Source organism: Mirounga leonina, unplaced genomic scaffold, assembly GCF_011800145.1.
Source record: "Mirounga leonina isolate KUSES-001 unplaced genomic scaffold, KU_Mleo_1.0 Mir_173, whole genome shotgun sequence".
In the NCBI taxonomy this organism is placed as follows: Eukaryota; Metazoa; Chordata; class Mammalia; order Carnivora; family Phocidae; genus Mirounga; species Mirounga leonina.
Genome location: NW_023270447.1, coordinates 89679298 through 89701674, shown reverse-complemented (window position 1 = coordinate 89701674; position 22377 = coordinate 89679298). Strand labels below are relative to the sequence as shown.

At 47.6% G+C, this 22377-nt stretch overlaps 1 protein-coding gene across 1 annotated transcript in view; it reads right to left on the bottom strand.

Moving 5' to 3' along the window:
* DNAJC11 (DnaJ heat shock protein family (Hsp40) member C11) overlaps positions 1–22377 on the bottom strand; it is a 77074-nt gene that overhangs the window by 14230 nt on the left and 40467 nt on the right. The window contains exons 5-7 of the mRNA XM_035019898.1: positions 4928–5056; positions 3835–3957; positions 2470–2543 (exon numbers count right to left, since the gene is read on the bottom strand). Coding sequence (XP_034875789.1) covers positions 2470–2543; positions 3835–3957; positions 4928–5056 — 326 coding nt within the window. The remainder of the gene's footprint in view (positions 1–2469; positions 2544–3834; positions 3958–4927; positions 5057–22377) is intronic.

Here is a 22377-nt window from a genome sequence, read left to right as displayed (position 1 = left end):
TACCGAAAACCACTAGGTCCAATCCTTCTGCAAGTCAGAATCACCTCGGGGTCGGGGGGAAGGCTGCACACTGGAATCACCCGGCTGATCTAAAAAATACTGATAGTCGGCTCCCATGCCCTGGCATTCCGATGTACAGGCTTGGAGTGTTAAAAGCTTGCCAGGTGATTCTAATGTGCGGCAAAGTGGGAGGACCTCTGACCCAGAGACCATCCCAGACCAATGAAGTCAGAGTTTCAGGGCGGGGGGCCGGGCATCAGTAGATTCTTCAGGATCACCCACGTGATCCTGGTGTCCACCCAGGGCCAGGCACTTGGAAGGCTAGTACAGCAAACCGCTTGCCTGGAAAGGCATCTGAAGTTTGTTTCCAAGGGAGTCAGCCCCACCTTCTGGTTAAAAAGGGGTATTTCATTTTGACGACAAAGGAATTCACACCACTTTACCCGAAGAGTTAAAAGGTGAGCAAACAGCCCAACATTCACCAGATTGCCAAAGTCTGGTTTCTTTCTCTTTCCTAAGCTCGAGAGGTGTCACTTTTGCCATTAAATAATAACAAATACGAGCACTCTGATCATATTGCTCTTGTAAACTTCCAGCAATTCCCCACGAATTGAGAATTTCCTTCTCCCCTCCACAGGGCCCGCAACCCAAACGTTCCCTTATTTCTTTCAAGTCACACCGGGTGCTAGCTGCGTTTTTCTGCTTCAGCCACAGGGGTCAGGGGAGGCAAGCGGGGAGGAGAGAGACCAAAGTCATCCTAGAATTTCAAGAGAGACAGTGGCATTTAAAAGAATCAACATGTAAGGACCGAGATCCTTGTTTAATTAAAGTAGTAAGACTTAGTCTTTTTATCCAGCATGTCCTAGAGAAAGACTGATTTGAGAGAGAGAAGAGAGATCAGCAAGGCAGGCACTGTCCTGGGAGACAGACAACACTCCACAGGCTGTCTGCCTTTTCGGGGCTGACGCTACACCCCCAACCAACCTTGTGATCACTAGTCCGGCCCTGCAAATAGCCTGGCCCTAGGATCAGGGCACCCTGAAGAGCAGATGCCGTACACTGACAAACTGGCATCCCTGTTTATACATCTGCATTCTCAAGTCTGATACACTCTGGGCACGATGATGACATTCAATTTCCAAACCTGTAAAGGCCGATGACCAGCAAGCCCGAGCCCCCCTCCCTGGTGACTACTCAACAGATACTCTGAGGCTCAACCAGAACAAGATGGCCAACAGCTTTCCCTCAGTGAAGTGTCTCCTGAATGTGCTGATCTAAGAATGACCTAGATGCTTGATAAAAGTACGGATTCCTGGGCCTCCCAGAGGACCCGACTCAGCTGGTGTGGGGAGTGGGGCAGGACTCTGTGCTCTCAGTCGGCAGCAGGGGAGACAGACCTTCGCAGACAAGTGCTTGGAACGTGTTAGGACAACATGTATGTATACTCTTTGTCTAAAGTGGTTAAAAGTGCAAATCCTCGTCTGACCCACTGACTCCAAGTCCTGCAACAGAAGCCTGTGAAGCCATGTTCTCACCCGCACACGGATGACCCCCCACACTGGGCCGGGAGCGCCTGTCGCTGCCTTCAGGCTGTGTGTTCGCAAGCTTGGTCTCCACCTGTCCCAGATGCCACACCCACTTTCTCAAGACCTTCCATACCCCATGTCCCACCCACCTGGGAACGTGCCTTTCCTACCCGACTGGAGGGCAGGGACTGGTCTTACCCCATGGGACGGGGTGGGTGTGCAGATGGAAGTGAAAAGCTTTCTTTTCAAACACAGACTCCATCCCAGGACTCCTTTATTTTCTCCCCCACAGTAAAGAGAATTTTATTTTACCTTCCACCCAGTTCTTTTAGCTGAGCTCACACAGGTAACCCAACACGGAACTAAGGACACCTCTGTGGTTCTAGAAGGGCAGCGAGTTACAGTTCTAGGAGTGGGATGTCACTGCAACAGCAAAGATGAAGGGGAGCTGGGGAGGGGGGGGGTGTCCCTTAACCCTCCAGCGTCTGCACATCTTGCTGATGACCAGGCAGTCTCACCAGTGCCTCACTGTTTAATACAGACCCTTTCCAGAACTTAAAACACATTCTCGGGGACAAAGAAATGATCCACAAGTTCATCAATACTTCAGGCCACTGACCAGCTTCCCTGAAGGTGCTTTCTCTCCAGTCTCTCCAGGCTCTCACAGCCCCCGGTGAACAGGCAGGAGCCTCATTCCCACAAAGGAGGAGACTGTGGGCCACAGAGCAGAAGCCAGGCAGCAGACGACCCTTCCCCACACCCGCCAGTCCAGAGTCTGAGCCACAGGCACCCTGCTTGGGCTCTCCGCCAGCGCCGCAGGATCTGCCCCTGGTGACCTTGCAGGACAGAAGAGGTAACTCCAGATGACCTTGACAAAAAGAATACACAGGTTCTAGTCTGCTAAATCCACAAAGACCATCAAAGAGGATTTCTCTATATTTACCATCTTGGGGTGAGATTACGGAACAGCTTCAGACCAAATAAAGGTCCCTGCAGATCCCCGGCTCCGAATTCTAACTGTTCAAAAGAGGAAAAGAGAGTGTGTTAGCAGGGTTTACTCTCACAGCAGCAACCCGTGTCTCAGGGAAGCACCCCCGGTTATAATTCCTTCTTTTAATTCAAAGCCACTGGCCCTTGCCAGGGCTCTGAAAGTAGGGGCTCAAAGATTTTGGAACCCAATGTGGGGCTTGATCTCATGACCCTGAGATCAAGACCTGAGCCAAGATCAAGAGTCGGATGCTTGGGATGCCTGGGTGGCTCAGTTTGTGAAGCGTCTGCCTTCGGTTCAGGTCATGATCCCAGAGTCCTGGGATCGAGTCCCGCATCAGGCTCCCTGCTCAGTGGGGAGCCTGCTTCTCCCTCTGCCTGCCGCCCCCCTGCCTGTGCTCTCTCTCTTCTCTGACAAATAAATAAATAAAATTAAAAAAAAAAAAGAAGAGTCGGATGCTTAACCAACTGAGCCACCCAGGTGCACCTGGAAGATTCTTAAGACCTCATCCTAACCTTCACCAAATGGAGGACTGTTTCCACAGATCCAAAGGAGGCAGGTTTCAGAAAGGACCCCTCCAAAGGAAACACTGGTGGCCTCCGATGGTCTCCCTCGCTCAGGTCAGAAAGGGAGACCAGCTTCTGTGCCCGGCCATCCGCAGAGCCGCCTGCTGCGGTCGGGTGCGGGGCCCCCTCCCCTGCAGCGCCGGCTTCCTTGTGTTCCCGATCTGCTCTGCTTCATCGCCTGCGGCTCTCACAGGTGACTGGAGATGGTCCTCAGGGGTCTAGAGTTAACCCATCAGCAGTCCCACACTCAGCCTTGGAAGTCCAGCCCGTTCTGGCTGCCTCATTTACCAGTCTGGGTGACTTTCAAGGCAACTCTTCAATGTTAATTTGACGCAGTTCAATTTGCTCAGCAGAGCTGGCTGTCAAATGGCCGCCGATCAGTGGACCAGAGCACTGATACGGCACCTGCCTTCCGAATTGGGCAAGAAAAGGGAAGAGCCTACAGGTTTCTGCTGAAGAGGAACAAAGATGCAGAGCTTCTCGAGGTTGTGTTGCTGTAAGTTGGCATCTCAAGGGAAATCTTCCTGCTCTATCCTACCTCTGAGCTGTCCAGCAGACAGGGGATTCTGTCTCCAGTAGGAGACAGGTTTTTCTCTTGGGGACAGTCACCTCATGCCAAGTTTGACATCTGGTACCCTGTTGTACAATGATGTGGCCAACCTAGGTCTTTTTGAGGGTTGGCTTTTAGAATGTGAATGTTCAGAAGTCAGGCTTTGCAGCGGATAACATAGACCCTGCCCGTCGACCTTCTTACCTCTCCCCATCCCTTTGCGGACGTGACTCGTCTAAGCGCGAAGTTAATGGAACCCCCTCCATTCCCATTCTGGGTTGAGAGGCTTCCAGAGAGGATGGCTGTGTCTGTAGCTGTCAAGGGTGCCTAGGAAATGATATTTGCTGGTAAGGAATGAGTCAAAGCACTAAGAAGCACAAGGACAGCAGTCTAACAAATACACTTCAAGTGTATGGCCAAAGGTGCAGGTGACCATGGCTTCAGGGTCTAGGGATGCACGAGGACCTCAAAAGGTTCACTTCTCTCCCACTTGGCCATCTGAACTGCATGTGGTCACCAAGGTAATGCTTTGCAAAAGCTTTACTAGGCAAATTTCAAAAAACCAGGGGAAAGACAAGGGCTAAATGCTGGTTCTTAGTGTACTGACAGCATCAGATGGCACAGTGGCTTCATCATGTGCCTTCCCTCCCATTGTGGGATGTCTGGGACTCTCCAGTCCTTGTTCGCCACCAGCACTGGGGAACGGACTGAATCCATGGTCCTACTAGCCAACCCTGGAAGCTCCACCAGAATGGCAAGTTTCCCAGAGTTAGGACTTCATCTTCTGGGTGGATGCACTTGAGAATAAACAGAGTTGAGGAGGCAGAGACCAACTATAAGCCTAAGCAGACCCGCTCACCACTGCTGGGCAGAAAGATGACATTTTAGTGATCCTGGGTTCAGCTGAATATTGTATTTTTTGCGCATGACAGAGTGTGCCTTAAAACTAAGACTGATTCTTGGAATTACCCATGGAGATCTGCTTTCTCGCCCAAATCTTCCCGACCTGGGCCTCTACTTCTCCCAGACCACTTGCACTTCTGCTGGGGGAGCCCTGCGACCTTGGGAGTTAAGTGCCCCCTGGCACTCATGCTGCTAACGGGTCAGCAAAGCAGTAACAAGCAAGGTTGTGCCTGGAACTTCTTTTTTTCTAGTGGCTAATTGCATCCTTTCATAAATAAAGATGAGAAAAACCACAGCTGCTCAGTGTGCTGCGCCTCGTTAACCTGAGCCTCACTGCACTCGGGTGTGTGTGTGTGTGTGTGTGTGTGTGTGTGTGTGTGTGTCTGGGCTTCACCTCAATGGACTGGGATATGTGCATCTTGTTAATTTCAATCTGTGGAAAGCCACTTCCGGACACATCTTCGTACTCCTCCTCATAGCGATCAAAAAGGTCAGTGGCATCGATGCCAACACTGATGGTCCCCTGGGGCAGAAAAACAAGCAGTCAGAGCAGGGGTGGTATTTGTGGAATGAAAGACAATCTACACTCTGGCAGCCGACGGTCCCCTGGGTGTGGGCGGGACTCCACCATGAGGCCCACGGAGCATGAATGTCACAGTTCACACCGAACTGCGGCAGAGTGTCACCGACTGCTGGGGTCAGAAAGCCAGTCACGTTGGCAGGCAAATGACAAGACAAGTGTTAGGAAAAGAAAAAACACCCACACAACTTGATTTTTAGGGCCCAAATAGGACCGACTTCATGGCTCTAAACAGATCACCTCCAGATTTAACCAGTGAATGCAGAAACCACCTAGACACGAGCCCCATGAATTAAACATTTTAATGTTTGATTCTCAACACTTTTTTTTTTTAAAGATTTTATTTATTTATTTGAGAGAGAGAACATGAGAGGGGGGAGGGTCAGAGGGAGAAGCAGACTCCCTGCCGAGCAGGGAGCCCCGATGCGGGACTCGATCCCGGGAACTCCAGGATCATGACCTGAGCCGAAGGCAGTCGCTTAACCAACTGAGCCACCCAGGCGCCCAATTCTCAACACTCTTAACATCATAAAACTACCTTAAAACTCTTTAAAACAGGGGCGCCTGGGTGCTCAGTTGTTAAGTGTCTGCCTTCGGTTCAGGTTATGGTCCCAGGGTCCTGGGATTGAGCTCCGTGTTAGGCTCCCTGCTCAGTGGGGAGTCAGTTCCCCCCTCTCCCCGCTGCTCCCCCTGCTTGTGCTCTGTCAAATAAATAAAACCTTAAAAAAAAAAAAAAGTGCAAACAAAATCAATTATGAATGAATGGGAGATTGAAAAATTGTTTCACCTTCTAAAATTAATTTGAGAAATAAGCTATGAGAAACAGAATACCATATTCTCTCAAGAAATGTGAGGCTAAAATTTGCTGACTGATATAAAATGCTCCATACTCGGAAAATCAATGTTTATTATTTTTTTTAATCATCGTAAGATTTTTCAAATGGGCATATATCTTAATCCCACATATAAAAACCTGACCACACACACATTTTTATTCAGTTCCCTGCAGCCCATTTTAAAAAACGGTATTGAGGCTGAATTTATATGTAATAACACAAACTGCACCCACCTAAAGTGCACATTTTGGTGAGTTCTGACAGACATGTAGACTTGTGAAACCAACCTCCGCAATCACGACACAGAACATTTCTGTCGCCCCAAAAGCAGAGTGGGAGCATGTGTTTTTCTCCCCGAGAAGGGGACACGCGAACAAAGACGTGAGGGGGAAGGCAGGGAGGAGGGCGCTGGGGCTGGAGCAGAGGAAGCACAAAGCAGAAGAGGAGGCTGCGGGTGGTTGTGGTGGGTGATCCGTGGACGTTGTAGCGAGGAGCACAGGAGAGGGGGCTCTATCCAGCAGATGACCAGTTGAACCCTACTGTTTCTGGTGGTTTAGCAATTATCCCAAATTTTCATTTTTAAACCAAATATTACCACCATCATCAACAGTTCCCTTAAACTAAGAAGCCAGACTGGGTTTGGTGCCTAGGCCTTCACTTGGTACCTCCAGCCTCCACCGTCTCGTCTAGCGGTGTGTGGGGTGCCACCGCCTCTCTTCTCTTCCCAGGTGAAATGTGAGCATCCCTTCACCCTCAGCCCAGCCCAGACACTTGCTGGTGTGGTGGCCAGGCAGTCACCTCCTCCCAGTCTCAGCTGGTGTGAGAAGTAGGAGATGCCGTTGCCCGTCTGGTACAGCAGGCCCGCGGCATGAATGAAGCTGGGGGCAGTCATGTGCACGGGAACGTGCAGGTGCATAGGAACACGTGTGGGAAACAGAGGTGGGCCGGTCCTGCAGGAGAAGGTAGTAGAGAGCAGTCTGAATACTCTTGCCACAGTGTTTTTCTTCTACTGAAAGGTATCATCAGGAGGTGGCATATTTTCTGTGAAGGGTCACCGTAACTATTTTAGGTGCTGTGGTTCCTTACAGTCTCTGTTGCAGATTCATCTCTGCTGTTGGAAGGGAAAGCTGCTCAACTACCCAGCAAGGGACTGACCCTGGCTGTGTTCTAGTTCCAGTAAACAGAGTAAACTCTGTTTATTCACCCTGAAATCTGAATTTCATACAATTTTCATGTCTCAAAATACTACTTTTTCTTCTTTCCTTTTTTTTTTTTAGATTTTATTTATTTATTTGAGACAGAGAGAATGAGAGACAGAGAGCATGAGAGGGAGGAGGGTCAGAGGGAGAAGCAGACTCCCTGCCGAGCAGGGAGCCTGATGTGGGACTCGATCCTGGGACTCCAGGATCATGACCTGAGCCGAAGGCAGTCGCTTAACCAACTGAGCCACCCAGGCGCCCCATCTTCTTTCCTTTTTTTTTAAGATTTTTATTTATTTATTTGACAGAGAGAGATAGCGAGAGCAGGAACCCAAGCAGGGGGAGTGGGAGAGGGAGAAGCAGGCTTCCTGCCGAGCAGGGAGCCCGATGTGGGACTCGATCCCAGGACCCTGGGATCATGACCTGAGCCGAAGGCAGACGCTTAACGACTGAGTCACCCAGGCGCCCCTTTTTCTTCTTTCTTAAAAAAAAAAAAAAAAAAAAAAAAAGCTCCAGTGTGGAGCCCAATTCAGGGCTTGCACTCATGACCCTGAGATCAAGACCTGAGCTGAGATCGAGTCAGACACTTAATCCACTGAGCTACCTAGGCGGCCCCCCTTTTGATTTTTTTCAACCATTAAAAAAATGTAAAAACCATTCTTAGTTTTTAAGTCACATAAAAATCGGCGGTAGGCCAAATTTGCAACTCCTGATGTAAATCTGTAGGACATTTGTTTTTTTTGGGTAATACTTTCTTTTTTGATAAATTCTTCAGGCAGGAATAAAATTAAACATAGTGTATGTTTAACAACAACAAAAATACGCACTCAATTTCCATTTTCTCAGGAAATTGATGAATTTGTAACTTCTATGAGATGTTTTTCAGTACTGATCATCCATCCATAGTGTTAATTCAGACCGTATGAAAATCAAGTCTTACATCTGCTCAACAAACTCCAGTGTCTTTAGTCTTCCCTAATAGTTAGCTGTTCTTTATTTTAAAGACCACGCCCGAAAGTGAGGTGTAGCAGCAGGGACTTACAGGTAACTGTGGATCAGATGGTAGTTCCTCTCCGTTAATTTCACTCATTTTTCCATTCTAAGGTTTATACCACGCACATAAAAGATAAAGCAATGGCTATTTATGCGTTCGTTCTATTAGCAAAAGAACCTCACAGCTGCTAACGATGCCAATTTTATGTCAGTGTTAACCAGATGCTTCAAACAGAAAATCAGTCAATCTTAATAATGGTTTGATTTGAATTATAAATGTACAGTATTGTCACCAAATACATATTTCTTATTTGTATTTACAGGGTTCCTGGCTCACTGCTCCTAAAACCCATGCAATTTCTGGTGATAAGGGTGATAAATGTATCCTGTTATGTTAATGACGGTGGCTTTTGGTCTCCACCCAAGGGCGGGGGCTGGTTGCCAGGGGGACCAACCAAGTGATTAGAGGGCTGGAACCTTCAAGTTCTGCCCCCAGCCTCCAGGGAGGGAAGAGGAGCCAGAGGTTGAAACAGCCAATGGCCAATGACTTAGTCAATCTTGACAATGCAATGAAGCCTCCATAGAAATCCAGAAGGACCAGGTTCGGAGAGCTTGAGGGTTGGTGGGCACAGTGGACGTACAGGGAGAGCAGGGTGTCTGCAGAGGGCATGCAAGTCTTGTACCTTTTCCCCAGACTCTGCTCTGCACATTTCCACCTGGCTGTTGATTCATGCAAGCCCCTCTAGTGAATTAAAAGATTCTAAGGAGGTGGGTGTTGGAATCTACAGCCCTGGGTCAGTTGGAAGCCCTGGGCTTGTGACAGGCATCTGAAGTGGGGGGTGGCTGCAGTGTTGTAGGAATGAACCCTTAACCTGTGGAGTCTGATGCCGTCTCCAGGCAGAGAGTGTCAGAACTGAACTGAATTTTTTTAAAGTAGGCTCCACACCCAGTGTGGAGCCCAACGTGGGGCTCGAATTCTCGACCCTGAGATCAAGGCCTGAGCTGCAATCAAAAGTCAGGCGCTCAACCGACTGAGCATCCAGGCGCCCCTAGAACTGAGTTGAATTCTTGCTGGTTGCATGCTGCCCCCATCCGCCATGCTGGAACTGGGTGGGAACCCTAGAAGAAATTTTACTGTAAACTCAAGTGAAAAAGTTCCACCATGAATAGAAAACATTGTTTTTGTGGTGATACTCAAATGCCAAAGTTGGTAAAGTACAGCGTTATGGTAAAAGTATCTTATTAAAGCAAGAAACCTATGCAGGAGAAATAACCTTAGGATCAGTTACAGTGCACACAGATGCATGATTGAATCAAAACAAGCTATGATATTCCACCGAGAGAAAATTAAGCTAAAGTGTCAAAATGTACAAATATTTTTGTGTATTCAGAATAACAATTTTTTGTGAAGCTGATTCTTTTTTTTTTTTTTTTTTTAGTAGGCTTCATGCTGGCCATAGAGCCCAGCATGGGGGGCTTGAACTCATGACCCTGAGATCAAGACCTGAGCTGAGATCAAGAGCCAGAGGCTTAACCAACTGAGCCACCCAGGCGCCTAAAGCTGATCCGGAATACAAAAAAATCTGTAGCATGTCAGTGTATTACAAACTGAATATTAGGAATGTCTGAGCTTTAAAGAGCTCCTTTTCAATAGACCCTGTAGCTTTTAAAATAAGAAACTGCAGGGATGCCTGGGTAGCTCATTCGGATGAGCATCTGCCTTTGGCTCAGGTCATGATCCCAGGGTCCTGGGATCGAGTCCCGCATCGGGCTCCTTGCTCAGCCAGGTGCCTGCTTCTCCCTCTGCCTGCCGCTCCCCCTGCTTGTGCTCTCTCGCTCTGTCAAATAAATAAATTAAATCTTAAAAAAAAGGAACTGCAATCACTGAAAATAAAGTGTGTAACTCGGAAATTGAGCTCTTGAGGAAGGACAAACTGAACAAATAAAATAAGAGCTCAAACAGTTTATTTCATTTGAAATTCCATTAATAGTATTTTGGACTAAATTTTGGTAAGAATTTTTTAGTGGAACTGTCATCTTTAGTTCATTCCATTCTATCCTGGAATGGAATGAAATTGAAAAGGCCTGCCTGCATTTTTGTGGCTGGGATGTAAATTTGATGAAGCATTCAAATATCATAAATAAAGACAATTTATAAAAAAATAGTGTCAAGGGGCGCCTGGGTGGATCAGTCATTAAGCGTCTGCCTTCGGCTCAGGTCATGATCCCAGGGTCCTGGGATCGAGTCCCCGCATCAGGCTCCCTGCTCCATGGGAGGGCTGCTTCTCCCTCTCCCACTCCCCCTGCTTGTGTTCCTGCTCTCGCTATCTCTCTCTCTGTCAAATAAAGAAAATCTTAAAAAAAAAAAAAAAGTGTCAAAAATATTCTGAATGGAGGCAAAAAGACAATACCCTATGAAAATACTTGAGCCAAAGTGTATGTTCCACAAAGATGAAATTTAGAATTGAGAGTATTTTCTCAATTAAGAATATTATGGTATACAGGGGCGCCGGGGTGGCTCAGTCGATTAAGCGTCTGCCTTCGGCCAAGTTCATGATCCCAGGGTTCTGGGATCGAGCCCCACATCGGGCTCCTTGCTCAGTAGGGAGCCTGCTTCTCCCCTGCCTGCCGTTCCCCCTGCTTGTGCTTGCTCTCTGTCTCTCTCTTTCGCTCTCTCTGTGTCAAATAAATAAATAAAATCTTAAAAAAAAAAAAAAAGAGTATTATGGTATATAGAAAAGAATCAAATTATGTTAAAAATTTTAAATTTACTAAATACAAATGTATTAAGATGGTAGGCAACTGGGGCGCCTGGGTGGCTCCATCGGTCATGGTCATGGTCCCAGAGTCCCGGGATCTAGTCCTGCATTGGGCTCCCTGCTCGGAGGAGAGCCTGCTTCTCCCTCTGCCCCTCACCCCACTCATGCTCTCTCTCTCAAATAAATAAAATCTTAAAAAAAAAAAAAAAGGCAGTAGGCAATGTTACAGAAGAAAAACAACCACACTGAGGGTACACTCTCTGGGAGAACAGCGGTGCCCCGGTGCGGGAGTGAGGATCCAGAGAAGGCCTCCCTGTGAGCCCTGCTTGCTGGCATCTGACCCCCGCACAGAGCCCTCTCCGTGATTCTGCACAGGACCGGTGACTCGCTGCCGTCCAGCGGAGTGCAGTGGGTGTGAGCAGTGCGGCCTTCAGAGCTAGGCCACAGGAAGCCTCGAAGCTCTCCTCTAGGCTTCTGGAGGTGCTTTCTGGGGAGGCCAGCTGACAGAACACTCCATGTCCCCCGAGCCTGCTATCTTCTGAGGAAGGCCAAGCCAGCCAGGGTGGGGAGAGCCACAAGGGAGGCACAAGAGTGCAGATGCTACCTTCAACACGCCCCAGCTGCCATCGAACTACACCCACATGAGGAGACCCCCAGCAGAACCAGCCAGCTGGGGCTGGTCAACCCACAGGACCATGAGGAAATCAAACTGTTCGTGCCACTAAGTTTTGGCAGGGTTGGTTAGACATAACCAGAATACAGAATATCAGAGACAACTATAACGGATAAACTGTTTGAAAGTATTTGAATGTATGACAAAAATAATTCTCCTTCCTTCCTTCCTCCCTCCCCCCTCTTCTCTCTCTCTCTCTTTCTGTAGGCTCCATGCCCAATGTGGGGCTTGAACTCACAACCTGAGATCAAGAGTTGCATGCTCCACCGACTGAGCCAGCCAGGCACCCTGCTTCTGCTACTTTTAATGTTCACATAATCAATATAATTTTAATAATTTGCTTTCATATATGTTAAGTATATTTAACGGAATAAAATTTTTTAAAAAGATTTTTATTTATTTATTTGACAGAGAGACAGCAAGAGGGGGAACACAAGCAGGGGGAGTGGGAGAGGGAGAAGCAGGCTCCCCGCTGAGCAGGGAATCCGATGCGGGGCTCGATCCCAGGATCCTGGGATCATGACCTGAGCCGAAGGCAGACGCTTAACGACTGAGCCACCAGGCGCCCCTAAAGGAACTATTTTTGAACAAACCATTTTATAGGTTCTCCAATGTAATAAAAACAGTGTTGGTCAATAAACATTCTTAATTAATTAATTATTTTTGAAAGATTTTATTTATTTCAGACTGAGAGAAAGAGAGAGAGAGCACCCACAAGCAGGGGGAGAAGCAGATTCCTTGCTGAGCGGTGAGCCCGATGCGGGGCTCAATCCCAGGACCCCGGGATCATGACCTGAGCCGAAGGCAGATGCTTAACTGACTGAGCCACCCAGGGGCCTCTATTTATTTATTTATTTGAGAGAGAGCGTGCTCACACAAGCAGGCGGAGTAGCAGGTAGAGGGGGAGGGAGAAGCAGCCTCCCCGCCAAGCAGAGAGCTCAACTTGGGGCTCAATCCCAGGACCCATGACCTGAAGCAAAGGCAGACACTTAACTGAGTCACCCAGGTGCCCTGGTCAATAAACATTTCAGAAAACTACAAAATTTTCATTATTTTAAGCACGCCCTTTTACTCTCAAAAATGTCCTGGTCTGGATGATGCATGATGGTCACTGCATCTACAGGCCACCGTGAGGATTCTGCTGACAATGAATGATGCCAGCCTTGGAGCTCTTCAAGCAGGATGACCTGGTCTGACCTGAGTTTTTGCAGGCTCACTCTGGCTGCTGTGTTGGGGGAAGGAGGGAGGCGGGGAGAGCAGGCAGGAGAGGCTATTCCGTAATCCGAGAGGTGCTGATGGCAGGAATGGCAGAAACCGCTGTCTTATGTATGTGGGTTTCATAACTGGCTGCCTCATTCAGCTTGTTAGTCCTGATAGTTTTCAGTTGGTTCTCTAAGGATAGGCAATCATATCTTACACCGAAAATTACAGCCCTTTCAACATTTACATCTCTTTTATTGTTTGTCAAATTGCGTTGGCTTAAAACTTCCAGAATAATGTTAAATATGCTTTTATTTCCTTTCCCAAAGAAAACTTTTAAAATGATAGATATTTGTGTTAACTCCTCACTGACAATCAACTGAGTCACCAGCGGGCAGAACAGCCTTTAAAAGTTAAAAACTATTGCTCACGTCATCACTTTTTCAACCATTTTGTTGTTTCTTTAAGCAAGGCCCAAATAACCAAATTACTCCAACGAGCCAGTGACTTTTGAGACTCAACAGCCTTTGGTGCTGATCCAAGTCTACGGGAAAGGACTAACCTAGAAAGGTCGAGAGAGCCGCCACACAGAAAGCTAGGCTCCAGCGCCAGCCACGGCTGATGAAACGGACTGTCCTAGAGACGAGTGATCACGGCACTGAGTTCACAAGGACGTGGCTTTTAATATTTTAAGGAGCGGTTTGGATGCCTGCCTTCTGCTGTTCTTCCATTTCAAGGAAATAACCTTTTGAAAATGGACTGGCCACAGCACCAGAACTGGGCAGCTTTCTTCTCTACGTCATAACCAGGCGTTTGGCTGCAACTTACAACCCACTTTCAAAAACTTGCAAGGCAATATGCTTTTATACGAGAAGTCACAGCTTTGAGGAATGAAGGTCAGATCCGAATTCTGACAGAAGATCAAAAAGATAAGGAAAAAGAAAAAGATAAAACAGATCTAATGCTGGATAAATTAATGAGCCAGAGCTTTCCCAACAACTTCTAGTTGAAGGTATGCAGGCTTGTGTTCTTTTATTATTAAATCACATTTTTCAAATAAAAAGAGCTTACAAAGGAAAATACTTGCACATTTCACCTTATTTTTCAGTAGAGCAGGGTCACCAAACTTTTTCTGTCCAGGGCCAGAGAGTATTTTAGGCTCTGTGGGCAACTACGGTTGAAACTACTCAAGTCTGTGCTGTCACTGGAAGCACCAAAGAGCCACAGGTAATACTGAAGGAGCGCTGCTGTGTTCCAATAAAACTTTATTTAAGAACATTGAAATGTTTCGGGCGCCTGGGTGGCTCAGTTGGTTAAGCAACTGCCTTCGGCTCGGGTCATGATCCTGGAGTCCCGGGATCGAGTCCCACATCGGGCTTCCTGCTCAGCGGGGGGTTTGCTTCCCCCTCTGCCCTCTTCCCTCTCGTGCTCTCTGTCTCTCATTCTCTCTCTCTCTCAAATAAATAAATAAAATCTTAAAAAAAAAAAAAGAACATTGAAATGTTTCATATCATTTTTATGTGTCACAAATATTCTTCCGATTTCTTAAAAACCATTTAAGATGTAATAAAAATGATTCTTAGCTCATGGGCTGAAGAAAACTAGACAGTAGGCCACAGCTGGCTGACCCTCATTCTACGGTACTTAATTCTGTCATCAGCGTATAAAAAGATGACAATGATGACAGTTATGAAGTCCTTTACATACAGTCATGATACACTGAAAAACTGTCAGTAGGACCACAACAGCTACAGATTCCCAAGTGTTGAGGAGCTGGAAGATTTACTCTATCCTACAGGGCAGTTTCTGCCACCCGGACTAGAAGTACCTGGACTCTGGGGAACACATCCCACTGTTTCAAACTGTCTCCAAACAACCAGGTAACACTGATAACAATGTAACACAACTTGTCAAGTGAATATGATTGACTCAGAGTCTCAGGATTTGAGCTCCTCAATAAAAATCACCAACTGATAAGATTCAAAGGTTTAAGGAGCTAAACACTAGAGGAAGTAGCTGGAGAGATCCCCTTTTACTCATCTATTCCAACCTCTAAACTACAACCCCACTGGATCACCGTCTTCCTGGATCGTCCAATGAATCATTCATGAGTCAACCCTTTTTTCTTTAACCATTACATAAAAATGAGCACTGTCAAAAAGATACCTTTTTACTCTCTCATCTGCAGACTACTGAGCAGTTCCCCTCCGCCCAACCCCTGGTGACCCCAGGTCTGCTCTCCAACTTGACAGTCTTTTAAAGATTTTATTTGTTGGAGGGAGAGAGAGAGAGAGAGAGAGAGAGAGAATGAGAATATCTCAAGCAGACTCTGCACTGAGCATGGAGCCTGACATGGGACTTGATCTCACAACCCTGCGATCACGACCTAAGTCAAAATCAAGAGTCGGATGCTTTACTGCCTAAGCCACCCAGGGCCCCCCCGACAGTCTTTTAATTGAAGAAGCTGCATTTGACAGTTGTGGCCACTTTCTTTTGTTCCTCTATCTCAGTGATTATGGACAAATAACAGTTTTCCAGTGCAATTAATTATCTCCAATAAATAAATTTGGATTTTTGGTTAAGCCAACAGGATTGTCTCTTGAAATCCTCCTTCCTCCCAAAGTGACACTCAAGGAATACCAAGAGCGACAGGATAAGAGGTGCTAACCAAGCCTTAGAAACTGGAAAAGAGGGGCGCCTGGGTGGTTCAGCTGTTAAATGTCTGCCTTCGGCTCAGGTCATGGTCCCAGGGTCCTGGTATCAAGCCCTGCATCGGGCTCCCTGCTCAACGGGAAGCCTGCTTCTCCCTCTCACACTCCCCCTGCTTGTGTTCCCTCTCTCGCTGTGTCTCTGTCAAATAAATAAATAAAATCTTAAAAAAAAAAAAAAAACTGGAGAAGAATGGAGGTGGTCATTGACTGAGCAGAGAAAGAAACCAGGCTTCTGCTGGCTCAGGAATGGGAGGGACCAGCACCTCAGGAGTTGCCTGCTCACTAAGGAGACAACTGACAGAGGCTTGCTCTTTGAAGAAATCAAAGGAAGGCATGCCAGGTCCAGCTGGGGGGGGCGGGGGGCAGGTAGGTACTGGAAACAAAGGTGACGTGGAATGGTCATCTCCCGACCTCCCACCCACACAGCAACAAGACTGCCGACAGCCAGGTTGAGAGACTGGGGGTTTCCTCTCCAGAGAAGTATCACCTGCTAAGTAGAAAAGGTGTGTGTGTGGGGGTGGGAGTCTCCATCCAAAGACCCCAGAGTTAAGGCTATCAGTGACAAGTCCTGCCAAGCCCATGGCACATCCCCTAAGCCTCACTGCCTCAAGAGCAGCCAGCCAGAGATTACCAGACATTTGAGGAAAACCTCCAACACGGAAGTCTAAAACTAAGTAAAGATCAAAAAGAACCAGAAAGAAGCAGAGGATACAAATGCCAAAGAAAATGGCAAGAAATGTCTAAGTAATATCCTTAGAAAAATAAAAGATACTGCATTAATCATAAAAAATAGCATTTATGAATGCTTACTAAGTGTCGGGGACTCTCCTAAGTATTTGACATGTATTATTCCATTTAATCTTTTCATTAACAATGAGGCAGGCACTGCTACTGTCTCCATTTCACAGATGAAGACACCAAGAACAGAGGCCGCGTGTCTTGCTCAAGGCCACACAGCTGGGAGGTGTCAGAGACAGGACTTGAACTCAGGGCATCTATCTCCACAGCTCAAGAACCAGAGCCCTACCTTGTACCTCCCCATGAATTTGAAAAACAACAAATTTGAGAAGAAGAAAGTTCTTGGATGTTAAAAAATACGGCAGGATTTTTCACACTGGAAGGAAGGGTGGAAAATAACCTAGAAAAAGAAACTCTCAAACAAGTAGATCTAAACCAAAAATACGCAAAATGGAGAAGAAAAAATTAGCAAGTGAGACGATGAGTCCAGAGGGTCCAATATGTGCAATGGAAGGAATGTGGACAGAAGGAGAGGAGAGCTAGGAAGAGAGAATGTGAGAAAATGCCCCAGGGCTACGGAGCCCGGCGGGGGTTGGGGTTGGGGTGGGGTGGGGGGGAGGGGAGCCCCCACTGTGGGCACCTGACTCCAGGGGCGCTCACCCGGGGCCTCCCATACGCAGCTGCAGGAGCCCAGACAGGAAGACCCTACAGGTTTCCAAAGGGGGAAAAGAACATCACACACAAGAATCAGGAACTGGAATGGGTCTTCTCAACACCAGTCCTAGAAGCTAGAAGACACTGGAAGGAGGTCTTCCAAGTTCAGAGGAAAAATGACTTCCAAACTGGAACTTCACAGACACACTTCCTAAACATGTGCATATCTATCTATACACATACTGTGAAAACACGCAGATACATGCTTTACACTTCGTTAAGTCTAAAGATGCAATCAAGACATTCTGAGTTATGCAAAGTCCACATTTCACCTCTGGAAACCAATGTGGCCACATCTCTTACAGCTGAACATTTGCGTATCCCATGACCCATCAATTTTAGATCGAGATGCTTGTGGACACTCTTGCACACGCGCACTAGGACACAAGCACGAGAACGTTCACAGCGGCAACGTCCACAATTGCGGAAACCCGGAAGCTAAACACCCACTCGCAGGAGGTATAAACTGTGGTGTACGGCAACGAAAACGACTGAGTCACGACTTCACGAAACACACAGACGTTTGAAAGAGTAGGAGGTGTGGGTAGAAAACAGGGCCCAGAGGACCACCTATAGCATGTACCATTTTTATAAAAAAGCTCAAAAACAATAAAAATCAAACAGTGGATTACTTAAGCATACATCCAATTTGTGACAAAATTTCAAAGGCAACAGAAGGATGGCTCCCTTTGGATGGTGTTTCCTTCTGGCAGGGGGATGGGGCAGGAGGGGGCCGTGGAGGCGGATGCAAGGTGTGGGCAATATTCTTGTCCCGCGGTGGGTTCCTCCATGTCTGTGACTACTGTTAGGGCCTAGACATCACACGTAAGCCTCTGTACGTATGTACACATGTAAGTACTTATGTTATTATTTTTTCTTTTAAAAGACAATAAAATGGGGGAAAAAGGGACAAAGAAATTTGGCTTCCAGGGATCTTCCTTAAGGAAGCTGCTGGAAGATGGTTTTCTCCACAGAAAGGGATCAAGGGAGCCCAAGGAGGGGAGGGAGGTGCTGTTCCATGTGTCTCCGGGCCTGGCCATGTCTCCTGTGGCTGCTCCTTGGGAACAAGGTGTCGCCTGAGTGAACAGAAAGCCATTCCCAGGAAGCCGGCGAGGGAAGTCGTGGGGCCCCTGTACAGCAGGCCAGAAAGCTGGGTCCAGACTGGAGTGGGAGCAGGGAGGACGGAGCGGGGCTTTAGGGGGTGCCACCGGGATGGGGTGAGAGTGACAGAATACCTAAGGAGTCTGAGGGCACTGGGGAACGTTCAGTCCTGACAGCCCGGAAACGAATTAATGACAGATTTAGAGAGAGCTCACCAAAGAAACCAAAGGAGAATTACTAACACCGTGAAGGAAAAAACGGTTTTAAAGAAAGGTCAGGTGGGGGCGCCTGGTGGCTCAGCCGGTTAAGCGGCTGGCTCTTGATTTCGGTTCAGGTCATGATCTCAGGGTCCTGGGATCAAGCTTCTTGTCCGGCTCCCTGCTCAGCGGGGTGTCTGCTTGGGATTCTCTCTCTCCCTCTGCCCCTCCCCCCTTTCTAAAATAAATAAATAAACCTTAAAAAGAAAGAAAAAAAGGAAGGAAGGAAGACGGTCAGTCAGGTGGTCGTGGTATACCAGCTAGCTCAGCTGAGCATTTTTTCACTTCACCTGAAAGGGGATTATAACCACACTGGGTGGACTGACAGACATGTGCGAATGGCATCCTTATCTTTACTGGCAGAAGGTCAATACTAATTGCTAAAACTGAAAAAAACAGAGAACAAGGTAAACACGCAACTCAGGAATACAGAGAGGTGTCCGAAGCAAGAGCTCAGAGAGCCTGGAGTGGCACCTCCGGGGCGGGGGGCAGGAGCAAGGCCTGGAAAGACGGGTGGGGAGGGGAAACTGCTTGTTTTTGTAGTACGTCGAGTAACCAACTTTCTAAACTACTTATGCATTATTACTTGGACCACAAAAAAACAAAAAAATTTCCCCACACCTCAGACTTCAACAAAACTAGAGTCTCCTTAAAAAAGATTAAAATCTCGGGGTGCCTGGTGGGGGGCTCAGTCAGTGAAGCGTCTACCTTTGGCTCAGGTCATGATCTCAGGGTCCTGGGATGGAGTCCCCACACTGGGCTCCCTGGTCAGTGGGGAGTCTGCTTCTCCCTCTGCCTCTCCCTCCACCCATGCTCTCTCTCTAATAAATAAAAATCTTTAAAAATGATTAAAATCTCAGAAAGGTCTTATATGCATATTTCAAAATCAGTAGCCTTCTTGTGCCCGTAAGTGTCAAAAGTTTCCTCCTCAGGAAGAGCCAACGTAATCAAATGACTACATTACTCACGGGCAGGGCCTGGAGCGGGAGACACACCCCCACCCCCCCAGAGGTCATTAAAGGGACTCCACCCAGCCCGGATGGGAGCACCACCTGCCGGCCTGGAATCCACTCCCACACCGACTCTGTGAACAGCCGGGAAAACTTATTTTTATCTTAATTATATAACTCCCCCCACCCCCCACCACTCTGGAAGATGTAGGTCCTTGTTGCTCTGTGTTCAGGATGAGATGGTGGATAAAAGTGCGGTTTCCTTTAGTCCCCAGCAGCCCGCCTTGTTCACTGCTCCTTACACCAAGCCAAAATCGTCTTCGTGCTGTTGGTTCTGTTCTCTCAAACTGTCACAAATTAAGACCAGTTGCTGCTTCTCCACAGGGGAGGGCAAGATGTGCCTCTCTGAGCTCAGCTCCTACTAAGTCCCTCCACCACTGCTCCAGACACACTGGCCTCTCTGTTATTCCTCAAACATACCAGACCCACCACATCCCTTTGAACTGGCTGCTCCCTCCATCCAGAAGGCTCTTCCCCAATCTCCACACGGTACTCTTTTCTCCTCACCTTTGTTCCAATGTCACTTCCTCAACAAGGCCTGGGTACCCTATTTAAAATTGCAGTCCTCCCCCCCTTACACCTTGACCTATCTTCCTGCTATAGCATTATCACCTTCTGACATACTATATAATTTATGTATTGTATTTACTGCGTATTACCTGTCTCTCTCATCTAGAATCCACGAGGGCAGGGTCTTGTCTGTTATCCTCTGCTGCATGCCCACATCTGGAACAGGACCTGACTCCTTATAGGCACCCAATTTAAACTGCCTTGTGAATATATGAATCATCTTTACCTTACCCACCCCCAACCCACAAATATTCTAAACTGTTGTTGATATTAAGCCCTGTCAGTGAAAGACTACCATTTCCCTCCGGCTCCCCTTCTCTGAGCTAGCACATTTCACCTTTCCATTCTAGTTCACTAGGATCTTTTAGAATCATGGTTTTGTCCTCTGGCCTTGGGTCACCTGAGACTATGACAGACACATCTTCACTGACATCATTCATAGAAATTCCGAGCATGCCAAGTGACAGCCTTTCTCCCACGATGAGAAGCTTCTCACCAGGCTGGAGATGATGCATTAATCAACCCTCTTTGAGTAGAATCAGTTGTTCATTCAGCCAGGAATGTTCCGTTCTGAATTATTTTCATGTTTATATTTTGTCTGGCCATAAGGATAATGTGAGACATTTCTGTCAAATGCATTCTCAATAACTAATTGAAAATTCCCCCCAAAGAGGCAACTGCGTGAAGAGGCAATGTGCAGTCTGCCTGTTTTATAGCTGGTGAGCCCAGGGTGGCTCTTGAGACTCTCTCCGCAGATTCACTGTGAGATCAAAGTTGGAACCTGTGTTGTCGGAGGTCATGGAGGATCAAATGCAAACTTACCAGAGTTTCCAAGGATGCACCCCCCACCCTCGCATAAACAGCAGTCTCTCATTGGGACATCTTGATTCTGAGCGGCGACACGGACAGGATGGGGGGACAGCCTCCTCTGGGCCTCCTGCAGCTGGCCCTTCTGCAAAGACTCTGCCTCCTCGGACTCAGTCCCTTCTTCTAAGACAACGTCCCAATTTCTTCCCTTTCGGTAGCTGCCTGCTTCTGCATATGGTAAATCGCCCCCTCCTGCCATCGAGCACAACAAGCATATGGGTTCAAACAGCTTTTCTTGGGCACGATTCTCCTGCCAGCAAAGCCGAGTCGGTTTATGACATCACAGCCATTTCCACTGAACAGACTGAAGTCATAGCCACGGGCTCATTCGAATGCCTACAATCATTAGCCATGGCCGCCAAAACACAGCTTTTTAAAAACCCTTTAAAAATAATTCAGTAATGTAATCCTGCATCTTTATGAAAACATTTTGGGATTTAAAAATTTTTGACTGTTATATGTCTTCCTTGATACATTATTTAAATTCTTTTCCTGATAGAGCTGGATCCTATTTTTAAGCTACTGCAGGAATCAAGCTGATAAACTGGCCTTTCTAAAATCAGAAAGGAGGTCTTGCCAGGGAGTTTATGTGACCCTCTGAACGGCGACAGGAGAATGGACATAATGCAGCGAGCCCCCTGAACTGTTATGTAACAGGGTCAGAAAGCAGGCAGTCCACACCCTCAGAGGCAGACAAGGACAGCTCCCCAACAGTCTCTGATTTAATGCTCTGCTTCACACGGGATGGGAACAAGTTCATTAGAAGGCGATAATAAAGTCCAACAGCGCTGCCTGAGATCTGTCGTCCTGACTCCCAGAGTGGCTGCCATCGGAGGGAGAGAAGGCTTATGGGCATTAACAAAGAAAGGAATCAAAAGAATCAATATGAAGTGAATGTGGCACAGAACAACCCAATTGTGGGATCTTAAGTCTTTAAAAGGCAAGAAATGTAGATGAATTAAGCCAATAAAACAGAGATCCTGAAGATGGAGGGAGGGTGGCCAGGATGGTCCAGCTAGAGTCCTGTCACATGTGGCGCTCTGGATGTGCATGAGCCTCGCCATCTGTCCCAGCCGTAAATGCCCTCCCAGACTTGCTCAATGCCAGGGCCCAGGACATCCTGGGACGGATTAAACTCAGGACTTCGGGGTCTTTTGACCCCAAGTAGTGGGTTTTGTGGCAAACCTTCCATTTCACACAAGGGGAAACTGAGCTAAGACAGGAGAAGTGGCCTGACCCAGGGCCCAGAACGGGAGGGAGCAATCTGAATCCCAGTGCAGGGCTCTGGACTCCGAGTGGAAGTTCTGCCACGCTGTCTCTGGCATCCGTGCGTGTGAGTGCGTCTGTGCATGCATTCCGCTGCTGGCTTGCACAATGGAGCTGGGGACCGTGCTCGTCATTTCTGAGCCCCACAGTGCTTTCCCAGGCTCATTTCACATAAACCAAGACTCATAGGTAGCTGGGCACGCTGAAACACCACCGGGCCAAGGCCACAGGCGAAGGGGCCATTTTGAAATCCCAATCGCCAGACCCCATCCAAACCCACCCACCACGGGCCCAGAACTGCCTGACCAAACCAAGTGCTTCCCATGCAGTGCTGGAGGAGACACGAAAATGAAACTGAATTCTTAACTTC